This window comes from Salmo salar, chromosome ssa02, assembly GCF_905237065.1.
Source record: "Salmo salar chromosome ssa02, Ssal_v3.1, whole genome shotgun sequence".
NCBI classification, from domain to species: Eukaryota; Metazoa; Chordata; class Actinopteri; order Salmoniformes; family Salmonidae; genus Salmo; species Salmo salar.
In genome coordinates this window covers 22,991,866-23,015,820 of record NC_059443.1, presented here as the reverse complement: position 1 = coordinate 23,015,820, position 23,955 = coordinate 22,991,866, and the positions used below count along the sequence as shown (strand labels likewise).

The window sequence follows — 23,955 nt, the reverse complement described above, 5'->3', positions numbered from 1 at the left end:
TTGGAGTTACATTGTGTTGTTTAAGTGTTCCCTTTATTTTTTTGAGCAGCGTATAATAACTATGTACTGTATTTATACTATGATCCTTCCATTCTATGGAATGCCTACTGCCCTCATATGTCATGTCTGCTAAAATGTTTTACTTGGTTCTTCAATGATAGATGAAACAGTTAAGGTTAACTTTGATTCTATACATGGCCAACAAAATCTAACTTATCACATGGAATGATTGGGGTAAAAGCGTATGGTTCTCGAACACTTAAAAAGATTGTCAGCAGATGTGGTTTTCTTGCAGAGTAAAAAAATTTTAAGGAGAAATTGAACATTTATGGAAGAGCTGAGTTGGAGAGGCCTATGCTGCCACGTACTGTAGTAACCACAGAGATATAGGCATCCTGATAAATAACAATACATAATTTTCCCTTGTACCTTACATGGTGAAAAATACACATTGATTTCATTGTACTGTATATCCCACCATAGGAAAATCTGGTGGGTTTTTCATAGAATTTAAGCAATATTAGATCAAATCCAGAAAGGAACTATTATTTTAGCAGCTGACTTAATAAATCATGCATTCGATAAGATTCACAGACTTAGTAATACAAAAGGCAAATTTAAATGTAATCTCTACAAATAATACATTATCTGATGAACTTGCTTTAGAAAGGGGCACAAAACAGGGATATCCCCTCTCCCCCCTCCTGTTTGCACTGGCAATTGAACCACTTGCAGAAATAATTAGACAGGACCCAAACATTACAGGTATCAGTATTGGTAAACATGAATATAAACTAAACTTATTTGCAGATGATCTCCTGATATACCTGACAAATATTGAAAACTCAATGCTACCTTTGCTAAAAATATTTTCAGAACACTCAAAAATCTCAGTATTTAAAATTGACATGGAAAAAAGCGAAATAATGTCAAATGGGAAAAAATAAAAAATAACTCACCATCTACAGCAATCCTTTAAGTGGACCATAAAAAATATACTTACGTTGCTTAATAAGAGACAATAAACAACAAATATATTAAAGAGGATAAAGATCATTTTATTCCATTATTCAACAATATGAAAGCAAATCTAATTCAATAGAATAATTTTCACATAAATCTTACAGGCAAAATAAACCTCTAGAATGGCATGGCTCCCAAAGTTTTATATTTATTTTTGGTAATACCAATTACCCACTGAAGATTTCCTGTTAATAACAAGTAATTGACAGTTTCCATGCCTTCTTTAAAAAAAGTATACTCAGTCATAACAGACTTTAAATGGGCTAATAAAAGTAATAGAATAAAAAGGAAAGTTTGACATCTCCCTAAGCCTGAGGGTGGTTTTAACATTCCAGCCTTAGAATTGTATCAAATCACTACCAAAGGCTTTGACTTGCAACATATAGTTGAATGTACTAAAGCAGAACAATGGGTACATATTGAAGATGCACATGCTCATCCCCAGAATCTTTTTACATGTCTATTTTCAAAGGATTAAGGTAAGAACATTAACAACTTCATAGTTAAGAACACTATAACAATGTGGAATAAAATGTAACGTATTCTACAAGAACCTAAATCACTCCCTAAAAACACAACCTTATGGAACAATCCTTGGATAGCTTTTCAGAATTCACAAATAAGTTGGTCCACATGGAAAACTAAAGGCATGGAAACCGTAAATGACTTGGTAACAGGAAATACATTTATTTCCATGACAGAATGAAAAAGTAATTTTGGACTGACCGAATGTAGATAGTTTCAAATACATGGAAGTTGAAAGTTACATATCATGAAATTTCCATTTGAAATCTTTTGGACATCAGAGCAAACTAATAAAACTACAGTTAACGAACATTTACCATTAATCCAGTTTAATCTAACGTATAGATTGTATTATACAAAATACATAATTCATGTGGAAAACTAACAATGATTCAATAATCCATGCTTTCTGGGAATGCTATCAAGTCCAAAAGTTACAGGTGGAGATAGAAAATTGTCTGTCAGAAGTATTACAATATAAACTTTTAAGCCTTCTGTCTGCATACTGTATTTAGGTCTCCCGAGTGGTGCAGCGGTTCAAGGCACTGACCGAGAAAAACGAATTGGTACAATTTAAGGCCACGTGACAAACAATAATACAGGCACTAGGGATGGAGGTGTGAGCATGCAGGACTGGGCAGAGGAGATGTAGTTGTTTTTTGTGTGCGTCTGTAACTTGTTTGTTTGTGTATGTTTGTATGGTGTGAAATAAATAATGTAAAAAATATATATATACATTTGAGAACATAACATTTGAAATGTCTTCAGGGTAAATCCAGTTGAATTCAATCCATTTTTGACAGCAGCCTTTCGATTTGAACGAACCTTCCATACATATTTGCCCATGTAGTGCTTAGAATGTGACTTTTTGGACCTGAATGCCAAAACATTCAAGAGATAAAGGTACTCAAAGTACCCATTTTGCATACCCCACCATGCCATGAGACATCTATGTCTTCATCACTGGAAAAGATAAACGGTTGAGATTACATCACTTATCATTTCTGAAGATATGTTTCCTTTAACCTCAATTATATAAAAAAATATTTAAACTACTATTTTTTAATACACTATATATATTTCAGCCACACCCATTGCTGACAGGTGTATAAAATCGGGCACACGGCCATGCAATCTCCATAGACAAACATTGGCAGTAGAACGGCCTTACTGAAGAGCTCAGTGACTTTCAACGTGGCACCTTCCCAACAACTCAGTTTGTTAAATATCTCCCCTACTAGAGCTGCTCCGGATTTCATGGTTCGGGCTAGGCCCCTTAGTTCCAGCGAAGGGAAATCTTAACGCTACAGCATTCAATGACATTCTAGACAATTCTGTGCATACAACTTTGTTGCAACAGTTTGGGGAAGGCCCTTTCCTGTTTCAGCATGACATTGCCTCTGTGCACAAAGCGAGGTACATACAGAAATGGTTTGTCGAGATCGGTGTGGAAGACCTTGACTGGCCTGCACAGAGCCCTGACCTCAACCCCATCAAACACCTTTGGGATGAATTGGACCGCCAACAGCGAGCCAGGCCTAATCGCCCAACATCAGAGCCCGATTTCACTAATGCTCTTGTGGCTGAATGGAAGCAAGTCCCCGCAGCAATGTTCCAACATCTAGTGGAAAGCCTTCCCAGAAGAGTGGAGGCTGTTATAGCAGCAAAGGGGGGACCAACTGCATATTAATGCCCATGATTTTGGAATGAGATGTTCAGGGAGCAGGTGTCCATATACTTTTGGTCATGTAGTGTATTTCTCTCTGTGTGTTGTGATGTGTTTCTCCCACTTGGCAAGCCCCTGGCCCCATCCCTCACACATACCCAGGGACAAAGAGAGGGAGTGGGAAGGAGGCGGAAGGAAGGACACGGAGGAGAGGAAAGGTGGAAAGATGGCAGGAATGCTAAGAGGCGTTGTTGCATTCTTACCATGGTGGTGAGGATGTACTTGTAAAACGCTGATGTCATCCCCAACTCTGACGCCTGTGGAGAGAGAGAAGCGAAGGAGGGAGGGGAGACAGAGAGAAGGAGAGCGAGATAGAAAGTAAGAGAGAAGAGGGGGGAAGATAGATGGGGTAGTGGTAGGAGACAGAGTGAGGGTGAGAAGGACAGAAGCAGAGAGAGAGAGAGAGAGAGAGAGAGAGAGAGAGAGAGAGGAGAGGTATGATGAGAGAGAGAGGGATGGAAAGAGAGAGCTTACCATAACCACAGTGTTAAATTGTCAAACTTACACAATAAAGCTTAAGGCAGAGAGTAGACAGAGCAGAGAAGCAGAGAGCAGTGGTAATGCATGTACTGACAGACATTCAGACACAGTTCTATATAAAGGCCAATCTCTGAGTCACTCCTGTGTCTGACTGCTGTTGCTACAGGCTGTACAATATACATCATCATAACACCTATGGACCCATTATCACCACTGAATATGGATTACCACATGTCAAATAGACATGCTGTCAGTACGATTTAAGCTGCTTAAGATAATTGAACCATTGTTGCTCCCTGTATAACTTCACAGGGTTCTCTGCATTACTGTCCTGTATCCAGCAAGCAATAATCATCAGTCAAATTGTTCTTGAGCTAGAAGTAGACCCAGACCACATATTTAGGATCAGATTATTATACCATTGGCCCTGATACTAAATCAGTCAATTGGTACAACTTCTCAGCCTGATCTCAGATCTGTTTGTGTTCTGCATGCGACAACTCGTGTAGCTACTCTATAAAAGCCACCCTAGCATTGAGGCATGACCCCTGACCTTTTTGAGGATGAGGTAGGAGATGGAGGCGTTGGCGTCGATGATGATGGTGGCCACCTTGTCGTCTCGTATCTCCTTCAGCAGAGGGGTGGGATCCAGGCTGTCATCCAGCATCCTGATTGACAGCGTCTCCCTGGAGATCAGGAAGCGCCGCACTAGCTCCTCCAATCGCAGAAGGCCTGAGGGGCGGAGCCGGGAGAGAGCCGGAGAGAAGGGGAAGAGAAGGGATAGAATAACAGAGACATTTTGAGACTTAATTTAACATCCCACAAACGAACATGGGATGTTGGAGATTGGCATTGTAAAATGCATAGAAAGTGTGCTATATTGGTAGTTCTAACAAGAGATCCTATATATTAGGTTCTGGGGAGATTCAATAATTATATCGTGCTAACCCACCACTGTGGCATTGACATAGAACATCTAGAATTTGACATTGTTGCCTATTGCATGTATATTGTATAGCACTGTGAAATGTGTCCTATTCTGAGAGAGACGATGTGGTTGAAAGCAATTGAAAAAACTGACCCACCACTCCACTACGGACGGCCTGGTAATTACTTAGCCACGTACATAGCAACAAGACCCACTAGGGACAAGCCAAACAGAAAAGCGAAATGAACGTCTACTTCTTTCTCTCCCATTGGCATTCACAATATCAGACGTCTCCGGTGACGACATGATGCATCAACACATGACGCGTTCGTTCCTCAAAGCATTCTGTACTGCATATATACAGTACTGTAGCTAGTCCCTGGGCCAAACACTATGGAATGGTCCTTGGGGTTTAGAATATCAATTCTAATTCCCATTCTAATTCTATATTCTCTAGTAAAACGCTGCTAGATAAGTAAATAAAAGGAGCTACCAGCATCTGGGGAGCTTCACAGGGAGCCAGAGGGGAGAGAGAGAAGGGAGGGAGGGACAGGAGGGAGGGAGGGAGGGAGGGACAGGAGCCTGCCAGAGAGTAGGCCTGTAAGCAGTGTGATAATCACTGAACCAGGCCAAAAACGTTAGTTTGAAGGAGGAGAAAAATCAATACTCTCTCTCTAGCTTCCTCTCTCTCTTTATCACTAACCTAACCTCTCCATCTTTTGCTCTAGCTCTTTTGTATCTCTCTCTTTCTTTTCCTATCCTGGTCACTTCTCCTCTTTGCTCTCCATCTCCTTTCTCATAATCTCTCCCCTGTCCCTCTATTCCTCTCTCCAGCTCTTGCTTTCTCTCTCTCGATCCCTTTTTACCACCTCCCTCTCCCCTCTCCTTCCTCTGACCTCATCCATCTCATAAAAACTGCATAATGGCACTAGATTAATAGCTGGACGTGACCCATACATAACTAGAGAAGGAAACCTCCCCAAAAACATTTCAGTGAGCCCCAAAAAAACGGAAAATGCCTGGAAATCAACATAAAACATCTTTGTCCATGCAGCAACCGAATGGACACTATAAGAAGAAAAACCAAAACCACCTTGGTCTCCTTGCATTACTCATCACTACATCTGATATGTGATGGACGGCGGCCCCATCTCTCACACACACATAACGTCCACTTATCCTGAAAGCCACTCGACGGAGGTAGATGGAAAAATATGAAAACCCCTGTTGGTTGTAACCATGGTGTGTTAATCGTCTATCTCTCTGCAGCACACTGACTGTATGTACGTGTGTGTGGAGGGAGTCAGGCAGTCAGCCTGTTGAGTGGCTGTTAGCACCTTTTCTGCAGCCATGGCAACCAGCAGCTCCGCACAGCAATAGCTCCCACAGCCAAGTGGGTCAGAGAGTCTGTGGGTAACGGTAACCTTGACAAGCTCACTTCCCAGGCAAATATAGAGCCTCATCTGCACCCGCAATCACTATATCACCATGACTACCGTACCTGTTGCTTTTAAAACCTCTTCCAAATAGAGAAGCTTTTTGTAAACACATCAAATAGACACAAGTCTCACATCAAACATCAGCAAATGGAAGGAAGGAAGTAGGCCTGTGTATCACATCAAAATCACTGATCATATCGGTGTACAGTTTCTGATGTATTTCAAAGGGTCTCATGTTCAAAGTGACAAGTCTATGAAGAGGAGAGGAGCTCTTCATTTTCTGAGACTGAAACAGGATTACAGCTCTTTGGAATAATTACTGTGCATCAATCATTAAATCAATAGTCTGATAGAGCAACGTACAATTGTTAGAGCTCAGTCTTTATATTGTATCAGGAGCCTGACAGGTGGTTGACTGTCTGGCCAAGTGCTGGAGGATGAGTAAGAAGTAGATACTGTTGGAGTGTGATTGTATGGACCACGAGTTGTGTTGTTTGTATGTACAGTTTAGTGAACTTTAAGAGTAGCCTGTTAGAATGAGTGTCTAACAGCAGGGGACAGTCATAATCGCCCAGACAGTGTGAACGTGCCAAGATGCCGTGAGCTCGCACAGGGTGTGTGAGTTGCACAAACAAACACACACACACACACACACACACACACACACAAAGGAACACACAAAGGCACACACACAGGGCCTCCCGAGTGGCGCAGCGGTCTAAGGCACTGCATCGCAGTGCTAGAGACGTCACTACAGATCCGGGTTCGATCCCGGGCTGTGTCGCGACCGGAAGACCCATGAGGCGGCGTACAATTGGCCCAGCGTCATCCGGGTTAGGGAAGGGTTTGGCCGGCTGGGATTTCCTTGTCCCATCGTGCTCTAGCAACTCCTTGTGGCATCCGGGTGCATGCAGGCTGACTTCGGTTGACAGCTGTACGGTGTTTCCTCCGACACATTGGTGCGGCTGGCTTCCGGGTTAAATGGGCATTGTGTCAAGAAGCAGTGTGGCTTGGCAGGGTCGTGTTTCGGAAGGACGCATGGCTCTCGACCTTCGCCTCTCCCGAGTCCATACGGGAGTTGCAGCGATGGGACAAGACTATAACTACCAAATGGGGAGAAAAAGCAGTAAAACGTTAAAAAAAAGTTATAATAATTTAAATACAAACACACAATTACATCTACATCCATGTGCACAAGCACAAGTACTCACACTCGGCCTTGGAGCAGACCAGGCTGGCTGAGGGGTAGCTGAAGGATCGCAGGATGGCTGCCACGGCCAAGCTCAGGTCCTCGTTGCTAGGGTACAGACTAACTGAGGCAAAACGCAGGTAGGGCAACCTGGGAGTCTCCTCTGGACCGATCTTTACATGAGGAATCTGGAGAGGAGAGGAGAGAGGAAAGGAAAGTAGAATAGGAGAGGAGAGAAGAGGAGGGGAGGGAAGGAGAGTATAAAGGAAGAAGCGAGAGAAAGGAAGGAAGAGCAGAGAAGGCAATGATATCAAAGAACCAGTATAGAAAGCATTAAGGAGCGAGAGAGAGAGAGAGAGAGAGAGAGAGAGATAGAAAGATGGTGGGAGGAAACAGAAATGAGGAGAGGCGGGGAAGAGGAGAACAGAGTGAGAAGGGATAAAAGGCCAAAGGGAGTAAAGAGTAAACAGATGGAAGAAGTGGTTGATGGTTAATTACATGAGGAGAGACTGAGCACTCCTGGGAGACTCAATCTCCTGACACTGTAACGATAAACAAGGGTGTGTGAGAGAGAGAGAGAGAGAGAGAGAGAGAGAGAACGTGCATATCCATGCATGTGTGTATATGTTTGTGCCACTCACCTCCTTCTCTCCACATATATGACTGACAGTAGAGCCAGAAGCAGGGCTGTTGGCAGGGCCTATCACAGACACCACTCCTTTAGGTAGAATCTGGCACACTGAGAGGACAGAGAGACAGAGGAACAGGAGTCAAACAGGTGCACTTCTCTTAAAATAAATGACTTGTCTAGGTGCTCTGTTAGTCTGGTGGGAATGTATTACTGTCTTTTTTGTCTGTTGCTATAAATGTTGAAGTGCAGTCTATTGTTTCTAATGCTTGTGGACCTCAGAACTCTTACTCACTCCTTGTTTTCTTGTTTAGAAAAGTTAACCCTCTGTCTAGGTTAACTATGAGACAGAACAGACTGACTGACGGACTGAACACACCCTAACAGTAGGCAGTTAACCCTCTGTCAATGTTAACTATGAGACAGAACAGACTGACTGACGGACTGAACACACCCTAACAGTAGGCAGTTAACCCTCTGTCAATGTTAACTATGAGACAGAACAGACTGACTGACAGACTCACTCCTTTCCCTCTGCCCGTGAAGGGAAGGTGGCGTATTGGAACCAAGCCACCTTCCCTTCACAGGCAGAGGGAAGGGAGTGAGTTTGTAGAATGGAACCTAGCCATTGCCTACACCTTAAAATTATCTATTTTCCTTTGTGACTACTGATGGGGAAAGGATGTAAACATAGCAGCATGGTGGAAACTCCATCTTGCCTACTGTTAGGGCGTCTGTCAGTCAGTCTGTTCTGTCCCATAGTTAACATATTGCTCAATGATCAGCTCCTCTTACTGATCAATGCCACTGACATACTGATTAAGGCCAACATGTCTTCCTGCCTCACTGCACTGTGTCACAGTAACCATGGTTGTTGAACCTAGACAGTAACAGGGAAACGAGGCCTCTGAGTCAATGATTGACAGGGGGCAATAATCGCACACATCATGGGGCTACAGTAAGTACAGTGGCTTGCGAAAGTATTCACCCCCTTTGGCATTTTTCCTGTTTTGTTGCCTTAGAACTTGGAATTAAAATTGATTGTTTGAGGGATTGTATAATGTATGAAATGTATAATGTATTGTAAAATGTATGAAATGTATGCATTCACTACTGTAAGTCGCTCTGGATAAGAGCGTCTGCTAAATAACTAAAATGTAAATGTAAATGTATAATTTGATTTACACAACATGCCTACCACTTTGAAGATGCAAAATATTTTTAATTGTAAAACAAACAACAAATAAGACAAAAAAAATGGAAAACTTGAGCGTGCATAACTTTTCACCCCCCCAAAGTCAATACTTTGTAGAGCCACCTTTTGCAGCAATTACAGCTGCAAATCTCTTGGGGTATGTCTCTATAAGCTTGGCACATCTAGCCACTGGGATTTTTGCCCATTCTTCAAGGCAAAACTGCTACAGCTCCTTCAAGTTGGATGGGTTCTGTTGGTCTACAGCAATCTTTAAGTCATACCACAGATTCTCAATTGAATTGAGGTCTGGGCTTTGACTAGGCTATTCCAAGACATTTAAATGTTTCCCCTTAAACCATTCAAGTGTTGCTTTAACAGTATGCTTAGGGTCATTGTCCTGCTGGAGGGTGAACCTCTGTCCCAGTCTCAAATCTCTGGAAGACTGAAACAGGTTTCCCTCAAGAATTTCCCTGTATTTAGCGCCATCCATATTTTCTTCAATTCTGACCAGTTTCCCAGTCCCTGCCGATGAAAAACATCCCCACAGCATGATGCTGCCACCACCATGCTTCACTGTGGGGATGGTGTTCTCGGGGTGATGGGAGATGTTGGGTTCGCGCCAGACATAGCATTTTCCTTGATGGCCAAAAAGCTCAATTTTTGTCTCATCTGACCAGAGTCTCCGACATACCATTTGGCGAACACCAAACGTGTTTGCTTTTTTTTTCTTTAAGCAATGGCTTTTTTCTGGACACTCCTCCGTAAAGCCCAGCTCTGTGGAGTGTACGGCTTAAAGTGGCCTATGGACAGATACTCCAATCTCCGCTGTGGAGCTTTGCAGCTCCTTCAGGGTTATCTTTGGGCTCTTTGTTGCCTCTCTGATTTATGCCCTCCTTTCCTAGTACGTGAGTTTTGGTGGGCGGCCGTCTCTTGGCAGGTTTGTTGTGGTACCATATTCTTTCAATTTTTTAATAATGGATTTAATGGGGATCCGTAGGATGTTCAAAGTTTCAGATATTTTTTTAGAACCCAACCCTGATCTGTACTTCTCCACAACTTTGTCTCTAACCTGTTTGGAGAGCTCCTTGGTCTTCATGGTGCCGCTTGCTTGGTGGTGCCCCTTGCTTAGTGGTGTTGCAGATTCTGGGGCCTTTCAGAACAGGTGCATTTATACTGAGATCATGCAAAAGATCATGTGACACTTAAATAAAGTCCACATGTGTGCAATCTAACTAATTATGTGACTTCTGAAGGTAATTGGTTGCACCAGATATTATTTGGGGGCTTCATAGCAAAGGGGGTGAATACATATGCACGCACCACTTTTCAGTTTTTTATCTTTTAGAATTTTTGAAACAAGTAATTTTTTTCATTTCACTTCACCAAGTTGTAATATTTAGTGTATGTCCATTTCATGAAATCCAAATGAAAATCTATTTAAATTACAGGTTGTAATGCAACAAAACAGGAAAAACGCCAAGCGGATGAATACTTTTGCAAGGCACTGTATATGGCGCATCTTCACATCAGTTCTGCTGAAAGAAATAAGATGAGGAGAGGAAGCTGCTTCAGACTACTGAGATTCACCCTGGGCTCCATTTCATTCCTCTACATCTCTCCATCCTCATCATCCATAACCTCTGGCGTGTGTGCGCGCGTGCGTGTGCGTGTGCGTGTGTCTCATACAGCTACAGCTGTAAGATGAGGCCTGTGATCCAAGGACCCTGATGGCAAATACGCCTGTCAGAGTGTCCTGCCCACTGGTCAAGGACACACATACACACATATATATATATATATATATATATATATATATATGATATATATAGTCACACACACACAAACACACACACACACACACACACACACACACACACACACACACACACACACACACACACACACACACACACACACACACACACACACACACACACACACACACACACACACACACATGAATAAAGCCACACACAAGCACACACACACACACACATACTGTACTGTACATTCACACACATCCACACACAGTCACTTCTCCCTCCAGCTCGCTGTGGCCAGCGGCAGGGTGGTGACTTCTTGCAATGGGAACAGCAAGTGTCTGTATCCTGATAGAAGTCATTGGGCTGTGAGCTAATACACATAAACTACTGAATGAAATCCTCAGTCTATTTTGTAATAAAGTCTGTAGTACTGGTATTACTGGTCAGTACTGGTCAGTACTGGTCTGTACTGGTATTACTGGTCAGTACTGGTCTGTACGGGTCTGTACTGGTATTACTGGTCAGTAATGGTCTGTACTGGTATTACTGGTATGTACTGGTATTACAAGTCAGTACTGGTCTGTACTGGTATTACAAGTCAGTATTGATCTGTACTGATCTGTACTGATATTACTGATCAGTACTGGTCTGCACTGGTCTGTACTGGTCAGTACTGGTCTGTACTGGTATTACGGGTCAGTAATGGTCAGTACTGGTCTGTACTGAGAAGTACTGGTCTGTACTGGTATTACTAGTCAGTACTGGTCTGTACTGGTATTACTGGTCTGTACTGGTAAAACGGGTCTGTACTGGTATGACTGGTCTGTTCTGGTATGTACTGATATTACTGGTCAGTACTGGTATTACTGATCAGTACTTGTCTGTACTGGTCTCTACTGGTTTTACTGGTATTACTGGTCAGTATTGGTCTCTACTGGTATTACTGGTTTGTACTGGCCTGTACTGTTATAACTGGTCAGTATTTGTCTGCATAGAGGTGGATCAGAGAATCACCAGCAGCAAGAGCGACATCATTGATGTATACAGAGAAAAGAGTCGGCCCGAGAATTGAACCCTGTGGCACCCCCATAGAGACTGCCAGAGGTCCGGACAACAGGCCCTCCGATTTGACACACTGAACTCTATCTGAGAAGTAGTTGGTGAACCAGGCGAGGCAGTCATTTGAGAAACCAAGGCTATTGAGTCTGCCGATAAGAATGCGGTGATTGACAGAGTCGAAGCCTTGGCCTGGTCGATGAAGGCACAGAACTGTCTTCTATCGGTGGCAGTCATGATATCGTTTAGGACCTTGAGCGTGGCTGAGGTGCACCCATGACCAGCTCGGAAACCAGATTGCAGAGCGGAAAAGGTATGGTGGGATTTGAAATGGTCGGTGATCTGTTTGTTAACTTGGATTTTGAAGACTTTAGAAAGGCAGGGAAGGATAGATATAGGTCTGTAACAATTTGGGTCTAGAGTGTCTCTCCCTTTGAAGAGGGGGATGACCGTGGCAGTTTTCCAATCTTTAGGGATCTCAGACGATACGAAATAGAGGTTGAACAGGCTTTCTAAAATCTTAGAAAGAGAGTGTCCAGATTGTCGAGCCCAGCTGATTTGTAGGGGTCCAGATTTTGCAGCTCTTTCAGAACATCAGCTATCTGGATTTGGGTGAAGGAGAAGCGGGGGGGGCTTGGGCAAGTTGCTGCGGGGGGTGAGGAGCTGTTGGCCAGGGTAGGTGTAGCCAGGTGGAAAGCATGGCCAGCTGTAGAAAAATGCTTATTGAAATTCTCAATTATCGTAGATTTATCGGTGGTGACAGTGTTTCCTAGCCTCAGTGCAGTGGGCAGCTGGGAGGAGGTGCTCATATTCTCCATGGACTTTACAGTGTCCCAAAACTTTTTGGAATTTGTGCTACAGGATGCAAATTTCTGTTTGAAAAAGCTAACCTTTGCTTTCCTAACTGACTGTGTATATCGGTTCCTAACTTCCCTGAAAAAATGTGCATATCGCGGGGGCTATTCGATGCTAATGCAGTATGCCACAGGATGTTTTTGTACTGGTCAAGGGCAGTCAAATCTGGAGTGAACCAAGGGCTATATCTGTTCTTAGTTCTACATTTTTTAAATGGGGCATGCTTATTTAAGGTGGTGAGGAAAGCACTTTTAAAGAATAACCAGGCATCCTCTACTCATGGGATGAGGTCAATATCCTTCCAGGATACCCGGGCCAGGTCAATTAGAAAGGCCCGCTTGCTGAAGTGTTTTAGGGAGCGTTTGACAGTGATGAGGGGTGGTTGTTTGTCCGCGGACACATTATGGACGCAGGCAATGAGGCAGTGATCGCTGAGATCCTGGTTGAAGACAGCAGAGGAGTATTTAGAGTGCAAGTTGGTCAGGATGATATCTATGAGGGTGCCCGTGTTTACGGATTTAGGGTTGTACCTGGTAGGTTCCTTGATAATTTGTGTGAGATTGAGGGCATCTACAGTGGGGGGAAAAAGTATTTGATCCCCTGCTGATTTTGTACGTTTGCCCACTGACAAAGAAATGATCAGTCTATAATTTTAATGGTAGGTTTATTTGAACAGTGAGAGACAGAATAACAACAAAAAAATCCAGAAAAACGCATGTCAAAAATGTTACAAATTCATTTGCATTTTAATGAGGGAAATAAGTATTTGACCCGCTCTCAATCAGAAAGATTTCTGGCTCCCAGGTGTCTTTTATACAGGTAACGAGCTGAGATTAGGAGCACACTCTTAAAGGGAGTGCTCCTAACCGCAGCTTGTTATCTGTAAAAAAGACACCTGTCCACAGAAACAATCAATCAATCAGATTCCAAACTCTCCACCTTGGCCAAGACCAAAGAGCTCTCCAAGGATGTCAGGGACAAGATTGTAGACCTACACAAGGCTGGAATGGGCTACAAGACCATTGCCAAGCAGCTTGGTGAGAAGGTGACAACATTTGGTGTGATTATTCGCAGATGGAAGAAACACAAAAAACTCTCAATCTCCCTCGGCCTGGGGCTCCATGCAAGATCTCACCTCGTGGAGTTGCAATGATCATGAGAACGGTGAGGAATCAGCCCAGAACTACACGGGAGGATCTTGTCAATGATCTCAAGGCAGCTGGGACCAAGAAAACAATTGGTAACACACTACGCCATGAAGGACTGAAATCCTGCAGCGCCCGCAAGGTCCCCCTGCTCAAGAACACATATACATGCCCGTCTGAAGTTTGACAATGAACATCTGAATTACTCAGAGGACAACTGGTGAAAGTGTTGTGGTCAGATGAGACCAAAATGGAGCTCTTTGGCATCAACTCAACTCGCTGTGTTTGGAGGAGGAGGAATGCTGCCTATGACCCCAAGAACACCATCTCCACCGTCAAACATGGTGTTTTTCTGCTAAGGGGACAGGACAACTTCACCGCATCAAAGGGACGATGGACGGGGCCATGTACCGTCAAATCTTGGGTGAGAACCTCCTTCCCTCAGCCAGGGCATTGAAAATGGGTCGTGGATGGGCATTCCAGCATGACTATGACCCAAAACACACAGCCAAGGCAACAAAGGAGTGGCTCAAGAAGAAGCACATTAAGGTCCTGGAGTGGCCTAGCCAGTCTCCAGACCTTAATCCCATAGAAAATATGTGGAGGGAGCTGAAGGTTCGAGTTGCCAAACGTCAGCCTCGAAACCTTAATGACTTGGAGAAGATCTGCAAAGAGGAGTGGGACAAAATCCCTCCTGAGATGTGTGCAAACCTGGTGGCCAACTACAAGAAACGTCTGACCTCTGTGATTGCCAACAAGTACTAAGTCATGTTTTGCAGAGGGGTCAAATACTTATTTCCCTCATTAAAATGCAAATCATTTTATAACATTTTTGACATGCGTTTTTCTGGATATTTGTGTTGTTATTCTGTCTCTCACTGTTCAAATAAACATACCATTAAAATTATAGACTGATCATTTCTTTGTCAGTGGGCAAACGTACAAAATCAGCAGGGGATCAAATACTTTTTCCCCCACTGTAGCTTAGATTGTAGGAAGGCCGGGGTGTTAAGCATATCTCAGTTTAGGTCACCTAACACTATGAACTCTGAAATAAATGAGGGGCAATCAATTCACATATGGTGTCCAGGGCACAGCTGGGGGCTGAGGGGGGTCCATAACAAGCGACAACATTGAGAGACTTATATCTGGAAAGGTGGATTTTTAAAAGCAGAAGCTCAAACTGTTTGGGTACAGACCTGGATAGTATGATAGAACTCTGCAGACTATTTCTGCAGTAGATTGCAACTCTGCCCCCTTTGGCATTTCTATCTTGACGGAAAATGTTGTAGATGGAGATGGAAATTTCAGAATTTTTGGTGGCCTTCCTGAGCCAGGATTCAGACATGGCTAGGACATCAGGGTTGGCGGAGTGTGCTAAAGCAGTGAATAATACAAACTTAGGGAGTGAGGCTTCTGATGTTAACATGCATGAAACCAAGGCTTTTACAGTTACAGAAGTCAACAAATGAGAGTGCCTGGGGAATAGGTGTAGTACTGGTGGCTACAGGACCTGGGTTAACCTCTACATCACCAGAGGAACACAGTAGGAGTAGGCAAAGGGTACGGCTAAAGGCTATAAGAACTGGTTGTCTAGTGCGTTCGGAACAGAGAATCAAAGGAGCAGATTTCTGGGCGTGGTAGAATAGATTCAGGGCATAATATACAGACAAGGGTATGGTAGGATGTGAGTACAGTGGAGATTAACCTAGGCGTTGAGTGATGATGAGAGAGGTTGCATCTCTGGTGGCACCAGTTAAGCCAGGTGAGGCTCCACATGTAGGTACATACAGGACCTGAGTTCGAGGCTGGGGCCGACAGATAAACAAAATGAGGTACCATGTTATTGAAACAGTCCAGCAGGCATCAGCTGTGTAGCCGAGGGATCATAGGGTCCAATGGCAAGCAATAGGTGAGTCCGGGAGCCATTCAGTAGTTGCTACTACGCTAGGCGAGCGGGAGACACGGCGTTCAGAAAGCCAGCGGGCCGGAGCTAGCAGATGGGTCTTCGGTGACATCGCAACGGAAAAGCCTGTTGAAACCACATCGGATGATTACGTCGGCAGACCAGTCGTGATGGATCGCCGGGGCTCCGTGTCGACAATAAAGGGTCCAGGCCAATTGGCAAAATAGGCATTGTAGCCCAAGAATTAGCTGGTATATGGGCCTAGCTCGAGGCTAACTCAAAGCTAACTGGTGCTTGCTTCGGGACAGAGGCGTTAGCTAACAGTAGCCACTCGGTTGCAGCTAGTTAGCTGCGATGATCCAGTATAACGGTCCAGAGCTTGCGGCAGGAATCTGGTGATGTGGTAGAGAGAAGCAATCCGATATGCTCTGGGTTGATATCGTGCTGTGCAGACTGGCAGGTATTGTCCGAGCTAAAGCTGGCTGGTGTCCGAGCTAAAGGTGAAGACCGCTAGCCGTGGCTAACAATAACTAATAGCTAGTAGCTAGTTAGCTGGCTAGCTCCTAATGGAGGTTCCAGTTATAAGGAATAAAAATAGCAGATCCGTACCACATTGGGTGAGGCGGGTTGCAGGAAAGGTTGCAGGAAAGTATATTTAGTTCGTAGATAGAAAGTTTGATTAAAATACAAAAAAAACGACTATATACACGGGATAAGACAAAGACAAACACACGTCCGACTGCTACGCCATCTTGGATTTGCAGCCTAGTCAGTACTGGTCTTAGTGGTCTGTAGTGGTGTTACTCACTGGTGTCAGTGGTCTCGTACTGGGAGTCCCTCTGCAGTTCGAATATGTCCACCTCCACACGGGCTCTGGCCCCTCCCTCCATCACACTGTTGATGTTCTCCCTGGCCAGGGCCAGAGCCAGCCGCTCCCCACGCCCACACACTGACTGGTCATCCAGGATCGCAGCTACATAGGGAGGGAGGGAGACGGAGAGATATGGAGCAGGAGAAAATATTGATGTTACTCACCCTTAGACAGTAAGACAAAAAGAGAAGAGACAAGCAGAGTATTTACGAGGGGTGTGAAGGCCAGGTGAGTGAGTGGGTGTGTCTTGGTGGAGGGGGGTGAGACACTGAGGGAGGAGGGGGAGACAGACACCTGAGGGTGATCAAGGGATGGAAGGAGGGAGGGATGGATGGATTGATTGAAAGATGGACACTCACCCATCCGGACGGAAGAGAGCAGGGCGGCCTGGCTTCCGGAGCGTGGTGCCATGGTAACTAGCAGGAAGGAGGAGAAGTGTATCGACAGCAGCAGCGCTGGCAGAGCCGGCATCTTCTACTGCTCCTCATGGAGAACGGTCTGCTGGCTGCCTGCTCGCCACCTAAAGGACGGGAGGATACGTTACAACACCAAAATATACACAAACACACACTCACAAACACAGACACACATACATGCACACACAACCGTTCTCACTCTGTGCACACACCTGTGGCTCCAATGGTTAAATCTCTATTTAAAGAGCTTGTTACGATCACAAGACCCACACATGAAACACACACAGCTCTGCTCTGCCTGCTGCAAAACCACCCTCACTCACTCTGAGTGACAACCCCCATTCTAAGTGACAGTTTAATGTGTGTGTGAGAACAGACAAAAAGATGAAGCGTATGTGTGTGCTGTATAGCGTCTTGTTTCTGCTCACCGTCAGCTGGTCATGACCCTCAGTTTGACCTCTGAGATGGAGATGTGTGTGTGATGTGTGTCTGGTATCTGTGTGAGTTGGAGATGAGTCACCTTTGACCCTGTAGGCACAACACAGCAGCTTGACTGCTTCTATCTGACCCCAGGGAGGTGAGAATGTTTTGCCTCTCCATCTCTCTTCCCTACATTTCCCTTCACACTTGTCTCCCTCCCTTTCTCCCTCTCCCCCTTAGATCTCCCTTTCTCCCTCTCCCCCTTAGATCTCCCTCTCCCCCTTAGCTCTCCCTTTCTCCTTCTCCCCCGTAGCTCTCCCTTTCTCCCTCTCCCCCGTATCCCTCCCTTTCTCCCTCTCCCCGTAGCTCTCCCTTTCTCCCTCTCCCCCTGTAGCTCTCCCTTTCTCCCTCTCCCCCTTAGCTCTCCCTTTCTCCCTCTCCCCCTTAGCTCTCCCTTTCTCCCTCTCCCCCTTAGCTCTCCCTTTCTCCCTCTCCCCTTAGCTCTCCCTTTCTCCCTCTCCCCCTTTCTCCCGCTCCCCCTTAGCTCTCCCCTTCTCCCTCTCCCCCTTAGCTCTCCCTTTCTCCCTCTCCCCTTTAGCTCTCCCTTTCTCCCTCTCCCCTTAGCTCTCCCTTTCTCCCTCTCCCCTTAGCTCTCCCTTTCTCCCTCTCCCCCTTTCTCCCGCTCCCCCTTAGCTCTCCCCTTCTCCCTCTCCCCCTTAGCTCTCCCTTTCTCCCTCTCCCCTTTAGCTCTCCCTTTCTCCCTCTCCCCTTTAGCTCTCCCTTTCTCCCTCTCCACTTTAGCTCTCCCTTTCCCCCTCTCCCTCTTAGCTCTCCATTTCTCCCTCTCCCCCTTAGCTCTCCCTTTCTCCCTCTCCCCCTTAGCTCTCCCTTTCCCCCTCTCCCCTTTAGCTCTCCCTTTCTCCCTATCCCCTTTAGCTCTCCCTTTCTACCTCTCCCCCTTAGCTCTCCCTTTCTCCCTCTCCCTTTCACTCTCCCTTTCTCCCTCTCCCCCTGTAGCTCTCCCTTTCTCCCTCTCCCCTTTAGCTCTCCCTTTCTCCCTCTCCCCCTTAGCTCTCCCTTTCTCCCTCTCCCCTTTAGCTCTCCCTTTCTCCCTCTCCATTTAGCTCTCCCTTTCTCCCTCTCCCCCTTAGCTCTCCCTTTCTTTTATTGTTCTCTCACATCAAGTAGCTGTCTGACTTCATCCTACCCTCCTGCCCCACACGCACCGTTCACTCCTCCAGGTCCATCTCCCTTCAGCAGCCCTACAGCAGACTAAACACTATGGGTGACAGGGCTTTCAGTTGTGTGGCCCCTCAGCAGTGGATCACACTTCCAGTCATTGTCAGGGCTGCAGAGTCTCTGGACTCGTTTAAGGCGCAGCTAAAGACTGAGCAATTCAGAAACGCTTTCAATGACCTACAGTATGAGTCAAAGGTTTGGACACACCTACTCATTCAAGGGTTTTTCTTTATTTTGACTATTTTCTACATTGTAGAATAATAGTGAAGACATCAAAACTATAAAAAAAACACATATGGAATCATGTAGTAACAAAAAAAGTGCTAAACAAATCAAAATATATTTTAGATTTTAGATTCTTCAAAGTAGCCACCCTTTGCCTTGACAACATCTTCATGAGGTAGTTACCTGAAATGCATTTCAATTAACAGGTGTTCCTTGTTAAAAGTTAATTTGTGGAATTTCTTTCCTTCTTTAATGCGTTTGGGCCAATCAGTTGTGTTGTGACAAGGTAGGGGTGGTATACAGAAGATAGCCCTATTTGGTAAAATGCCAAGTCCATATTATGGCAAGAGCAACTCAAATAAGCAAAGAGAAAGGACAGTACATCATTACTTTAAGATATGAAGGTCAGTCAATGCGGAAAATAAGTGCAGTCGCTAAAACCATCAAGCGCTATGATGAAACTGGCTCTCATGAGGACCACCACAGGAAAGGAAGACCCAGAGTTAGCTCTGCTGCAGGGGATAAGTTCATTAGAGTTAACTGCACCTCAGATTGTAGCCCAAAAAAATGCTTCACAGAGTTCAAGTAACATACACATCTCAACATCAACTGTTCAGAGGAGACTGTGTGAATCAGGCCTTCATGGTCGAATTGCTGCAAAGAAACCAATACTAAAGGACACCAATAAGAAGAAGAGACTTGCTTGGGCCAATAAACACGAGCAATGGACATTAGACCGGTGGAAATCTGTCCTTTGGTCTGATGAGTCCACTGTGTCTTTGTGAGATGCAGAGTAGGTGAATGGATGATCTCCCCATGTGTGGTTCCAACCGTGAAGCGTGGAAGTGTGATGGTGTGGGGGTGCTTTGCTGGTGACGCTGTCAATGATTTATTTAGAATTCAAGGCACACTTAACCAGCATGGCTACCACAGCATTCTGCAGCGATACACCATCCCATCTGGTTTGCACTTAGTGGGACTATGATTTGTTTTTCAACAGGACAAAGGCTGTGTAAGGGCTATTTGACCAATAAGGAGAGTGAAGGAGTGCTGCATCAGATGACCTGGCCTCCACAATCACCCGACCTCAACCCAATTGTGATGCTTTGGACCGCACAGTGAAGAAAAAACTGTTTGAGAGAATGCCAAGAGTGTGCAAAGCTCTCATCAAGGCAAAGTGTGGCTTCTTTGAAGAATCTAAAATCTAAAAGATTTGTTGATTTGTTTAACACTTTTTTGGTTACTACATGATTCCATATGTATTATTTCATTTTTGATGTTTTCACTATTATTATACAATGTAGAAAATAGTCAAAATAACGAAAAACCCTTGAATGAGTAGGTGTGTCCAAACTTTTGACTGGTACAGTATGTTAATTTAGTTCTCCTGTCCACTGGATCTGATGCCTTGGGTATTAGAAAAGCACTTTACAAATTAAATGAGAGAGAGAGAGTGTGTGTGTGTGTGTGTGTGTGTGTGTGTGTGTGTGTGTGTGTGTGTGTGTGTGTGTACTGTCCATCAGGTCACACTGTTCCTGTCATTAGGTTCAGGTAGCGTTGACATCGGAACACTGAAGCTGTTATGCAAGAGGTTACAGACACAGACGTCACAATGAGACCACTGCCACATGCTGCTCTGTCACCCTGCCACTCTGCTCTCTGGATCTGACTGAGTTGTGTAATGAAGTGTGTCCTGTAATATATTGTATTTCCTGTATTGTGAATAGACACACTGCACCACACAGTGGTGTTTGTGGGGGGCCTGTGTGCCTGAGTGTCTGTATGTGGTGGGAATCCTTGTGTGTCAGTGTGTGTGTCGGTATGTCACTATCCTTGCTTGTGTGTGCCTGCATATGTGTGTGTGTGCCAGCCAATGTATGTGTGCACACGTGTGTGTGTGTCAGTGACTGCAGTACAGTTTGTGTGTGCGTGATGACATATTGATCGAGGGCAGCTGAAGTGGCATTCAATCAAAACAATGGGGGATCTGTCAGCATTCCACAGGATGCATCTGATTGGCTATTACCAGGGAGCAGATTGCACTGATGACCAATAAGGTCTTGGCTTAGCCCCTGAGCGTGACCAATGATTGGATGGAGTCGGTGCTATTTCACTGTTATTGAGAACTATTGACAGGGCTGGAGAGAGAAGATTAGTCCACAACTACACCTTTCCATCTGTCTGCAAGGCCTGTAGGAAAGACACAAGGAGAGAAGGAGAGAGAGAGAGAGAGAGAGAGAGAGAGAGATAGAGAGAGAGAGAGAGAGAGGGAGAAGGCGAAGGAGCGTGAGAGAGAGAGAATATTGTACATTGTTGCGTCATGCCAATAAAGCAAATTGAATTTAATTGAATTGAGAGAGAAAGAGAGAAGGAGAGAGAAGGCGAAGGAGAGAGAGAGAGAGAGAGAGAGAGAGAGAGAGAGAAGGAGAGAGAGCGATGTATTGGTGAAAATAGAGAGCAGAAATGCAGATGAGTGAGATTGACTTTGTAGGGGAGAGGAGAAGAGAGAGGGAGAGTGAGGGAGAGAGAGAGATTGTAAGGCTGTATGTATTCACACCAGAGAGAAAGAGAGGAGAGAGAGAGAGCGAGAGAGAGAGAGAGAGAGAGAGAGAAGGGGAGAGGGAGAAGGCGAAGGAGCGAGAGAGAGAGAAGGCGAAGGAGAGAGAGAGAGAGAAAGAGAAGGAGGGAGAGAGAGGAGAAAGCGAGAGAGAGCAAGGAGAGAGAGAGCGAGAGAGAGAGAAGGAGAGAGAGAAGGCGAAGGAGAGAGAGCGAGAGCGAGAGAGCGACAGAGAGAAAGAGCGAGAAAAAGAGGAGAGAGAGAGAAGGCAAAGGAGAGAAAGAGAGAGAGAAAGAGAAGAAGAGAGCGAGAGAGAGAGAGCAAGGAGACTGACTTTTTCATCTTTCTTTACTGAAACTTTCTCATTTCATTTAAAACAAACTCAACCCCCCGCCCCCTTAAAAATAAAACCCCAAAATATATCCTGTAATGCATACATGTACCATACTCACCTTTCCATCTACCACATGATCTACCACCCAAAACAATACCCACTTCTACAACCGTATATCCAAAACATCTTCCCCAGCTATACAGACAGCCCCCCCAACACAACATATCTCCTGAAACATCTCCACACTTTTTATCATTCTATAGTACTCAAACTCATCCCTAAGGCGCGCAGAGACCATCCCATTAAACAATAGTAAAGGGTCTGTTATCCCCCCACCTTTGACCCTGTTCCTCCTTGTTAACCAAATAGCCAACTTTGCCGGGAAATTCAACACATTTGGCCTTTTCCTTATGGAATACCTGTATCCCATTATAAACACCCCAACAGTAAAAACCACCCCCAACCTCTCACACAGACATTCCAACAGAGACATTAATGGCATTAACCTGGCGCACACAGAAAACACATGAATCACAGTTTCTTCCATAACACAGAAAGGACACCCCTGCCCGACTCTCAGTCCAACCCGTGCCAACCAGCTGTTAGTGGCCAGGGCTCCATGTAGAACCCTCCACTGGAGGTCCCCAGACCTCTTTGGTACTGGGGGTTTGTAGAGCCCCCTCCATCTAAAACCCACCATACTCTCCGCCCCACATACCCCCTGCCACTGATGTGCCTTCACTCCTGTTAGGCTCCTAATGTTCCTCACCTTAATGCAGAGCTTGGAGAGGGCTTTACCTCCCACCCCTCAAACTCCCCCAGGCTCGGAGTGTTAGAATCTAACAAGTCCTCCAGACCCCCTTGCCAGTCTACAGTCTCTGCCGTCACCTGCAGTGGTGGCCCCTCCCCCTTTGGTCGCTCAAACACCCCCCTTACCGGCTCAGACAGTGCCTCCTGGACCTCCTCCAGGAATCTGTCCAGCAGCCTAAGAGACGTTATTCCTGTTTGTTGTGCCAGGACTTACGGGGTTTTCTAACCCTCCTCTCCCAGCAGTCTCAGGTCACCCAGCCTTTGTAAAGCCGCTGCCATCAGTTGCCTCAGCAGGGTGGCCGACTGAACCGATCTCAAAGGGATGGCTGGGTTGTTGAAGATGGGCTCCACCCACACCCACAGCCCAGGCTCCACACCCCCTTCTCGTGTGGGCCTTAGCAGCTGCCAGGCCCTCAGCACTGCAGAGTAAAAATCTGAGAGACCTGCTGTACTCAGCCTCCCCAGCTTCATGAGGAACAGCTGCCGGTCCAACCCTAATCCGCCAGCTCTCCTCAGCAGCGCGCATGCTGGTTCCCTCCAGCCAACATCAGTATGGTACAGCAGTCTCTGTACCGCCTTTAGCCGGAAGGCAGCCATCCTGCTCTCCAGTTCCACCACGCCCTGTCCTCCTTCGTGGACTGTTGTACAACACTGCCGCCCTCAGCCAGTGATGGCCCGACCAGAAAAAGTCCACCAGCTTGCGTTTCAGGTCTGTCAGCAGACCGGCGGGGGGGTTGAGGACAGCCAGTTTATGCACCAGGTAAGATTTTTTTTTTTTTTTTTTGTCATTTAGCAGACGCTCTTATCCAGAGCGACTTACAGTAGTGAGTGCATACATTTCATTTCATGCATTTTTTTTGTACTGGCCCCCCGTGGGAATCGAACCCACAACCCTGGCGTTGCACACACCATGCTGGCATTGCAAACACCATGCTCTACCAACTGAGCCACAAGGATGCCACCAGGTTGTTGATTATCAGCACCCTCCCTCTATATGACACTTGGGACAGGAGCCACCTCCACCTGACCAGTCTTGACACCACTGCCTGTGACAGCCCCTCCCAGTTCTTCCTGACCCATTTCTCCGAGCCCAGGTACACCCTCAACACTTTAAGCCCTTCACAACCCCACTGCAAACCCCCTGGAAGCAGAGGAGGGACCCTATCCCCCCATGCCCCACATAACAGAGCTTTGCTCTTGCCCCAGTTCACCTTAGCTGAAGAAG

At 45.5% G+C, this 23,955-nt stretch overlaps 1 protein-coding gene across 3 annotated transcripts in view; it reads right to left on the bottom strand.

Annotated features, from left to right (window-relative positions):
- The window catches only part of LOC106576347 (glutamate receptor ionotropic, kainate 5), a 107,063-nt gene that overhangs the window by 19,159 nt on the left and 63,949 nt on the right, over positions 1-23,955 (bottom strand). For all 3 annotated transcript variants that reach the window (XM_045700558.1, XM_045700562.1, XM_045700561.1), the window contains 6 exons: positions 17,089-17,249; positions 16,667-16,831; positions 7,952-8,049; positions 7,333-7,498; positions 4,308-4,486; positions 3,478-3,531 (listed from right to left, as the gene is read on the bottom strand). In XM_045700558.1, the coding sequence (XP_045556514.1) occupies positions 3,478-3,531; positions 4,308-4,486; positions 7,333-7,498; positions 7,952-8,049; positions 16,667-16,831; positions 17,089-17,200 (774 nt within the window). In that variant the 5' untranslated portion in view covers positions 17,201-17,249. The remainder of the gene's footprint in view (positions 1-3,477; positions 3,532-4,307; positions 4,487-7,332; positions 7,499-7,951; positions 8,050-16,666; positions 16,832-17,088; positions 17,250-23,955) is intronic.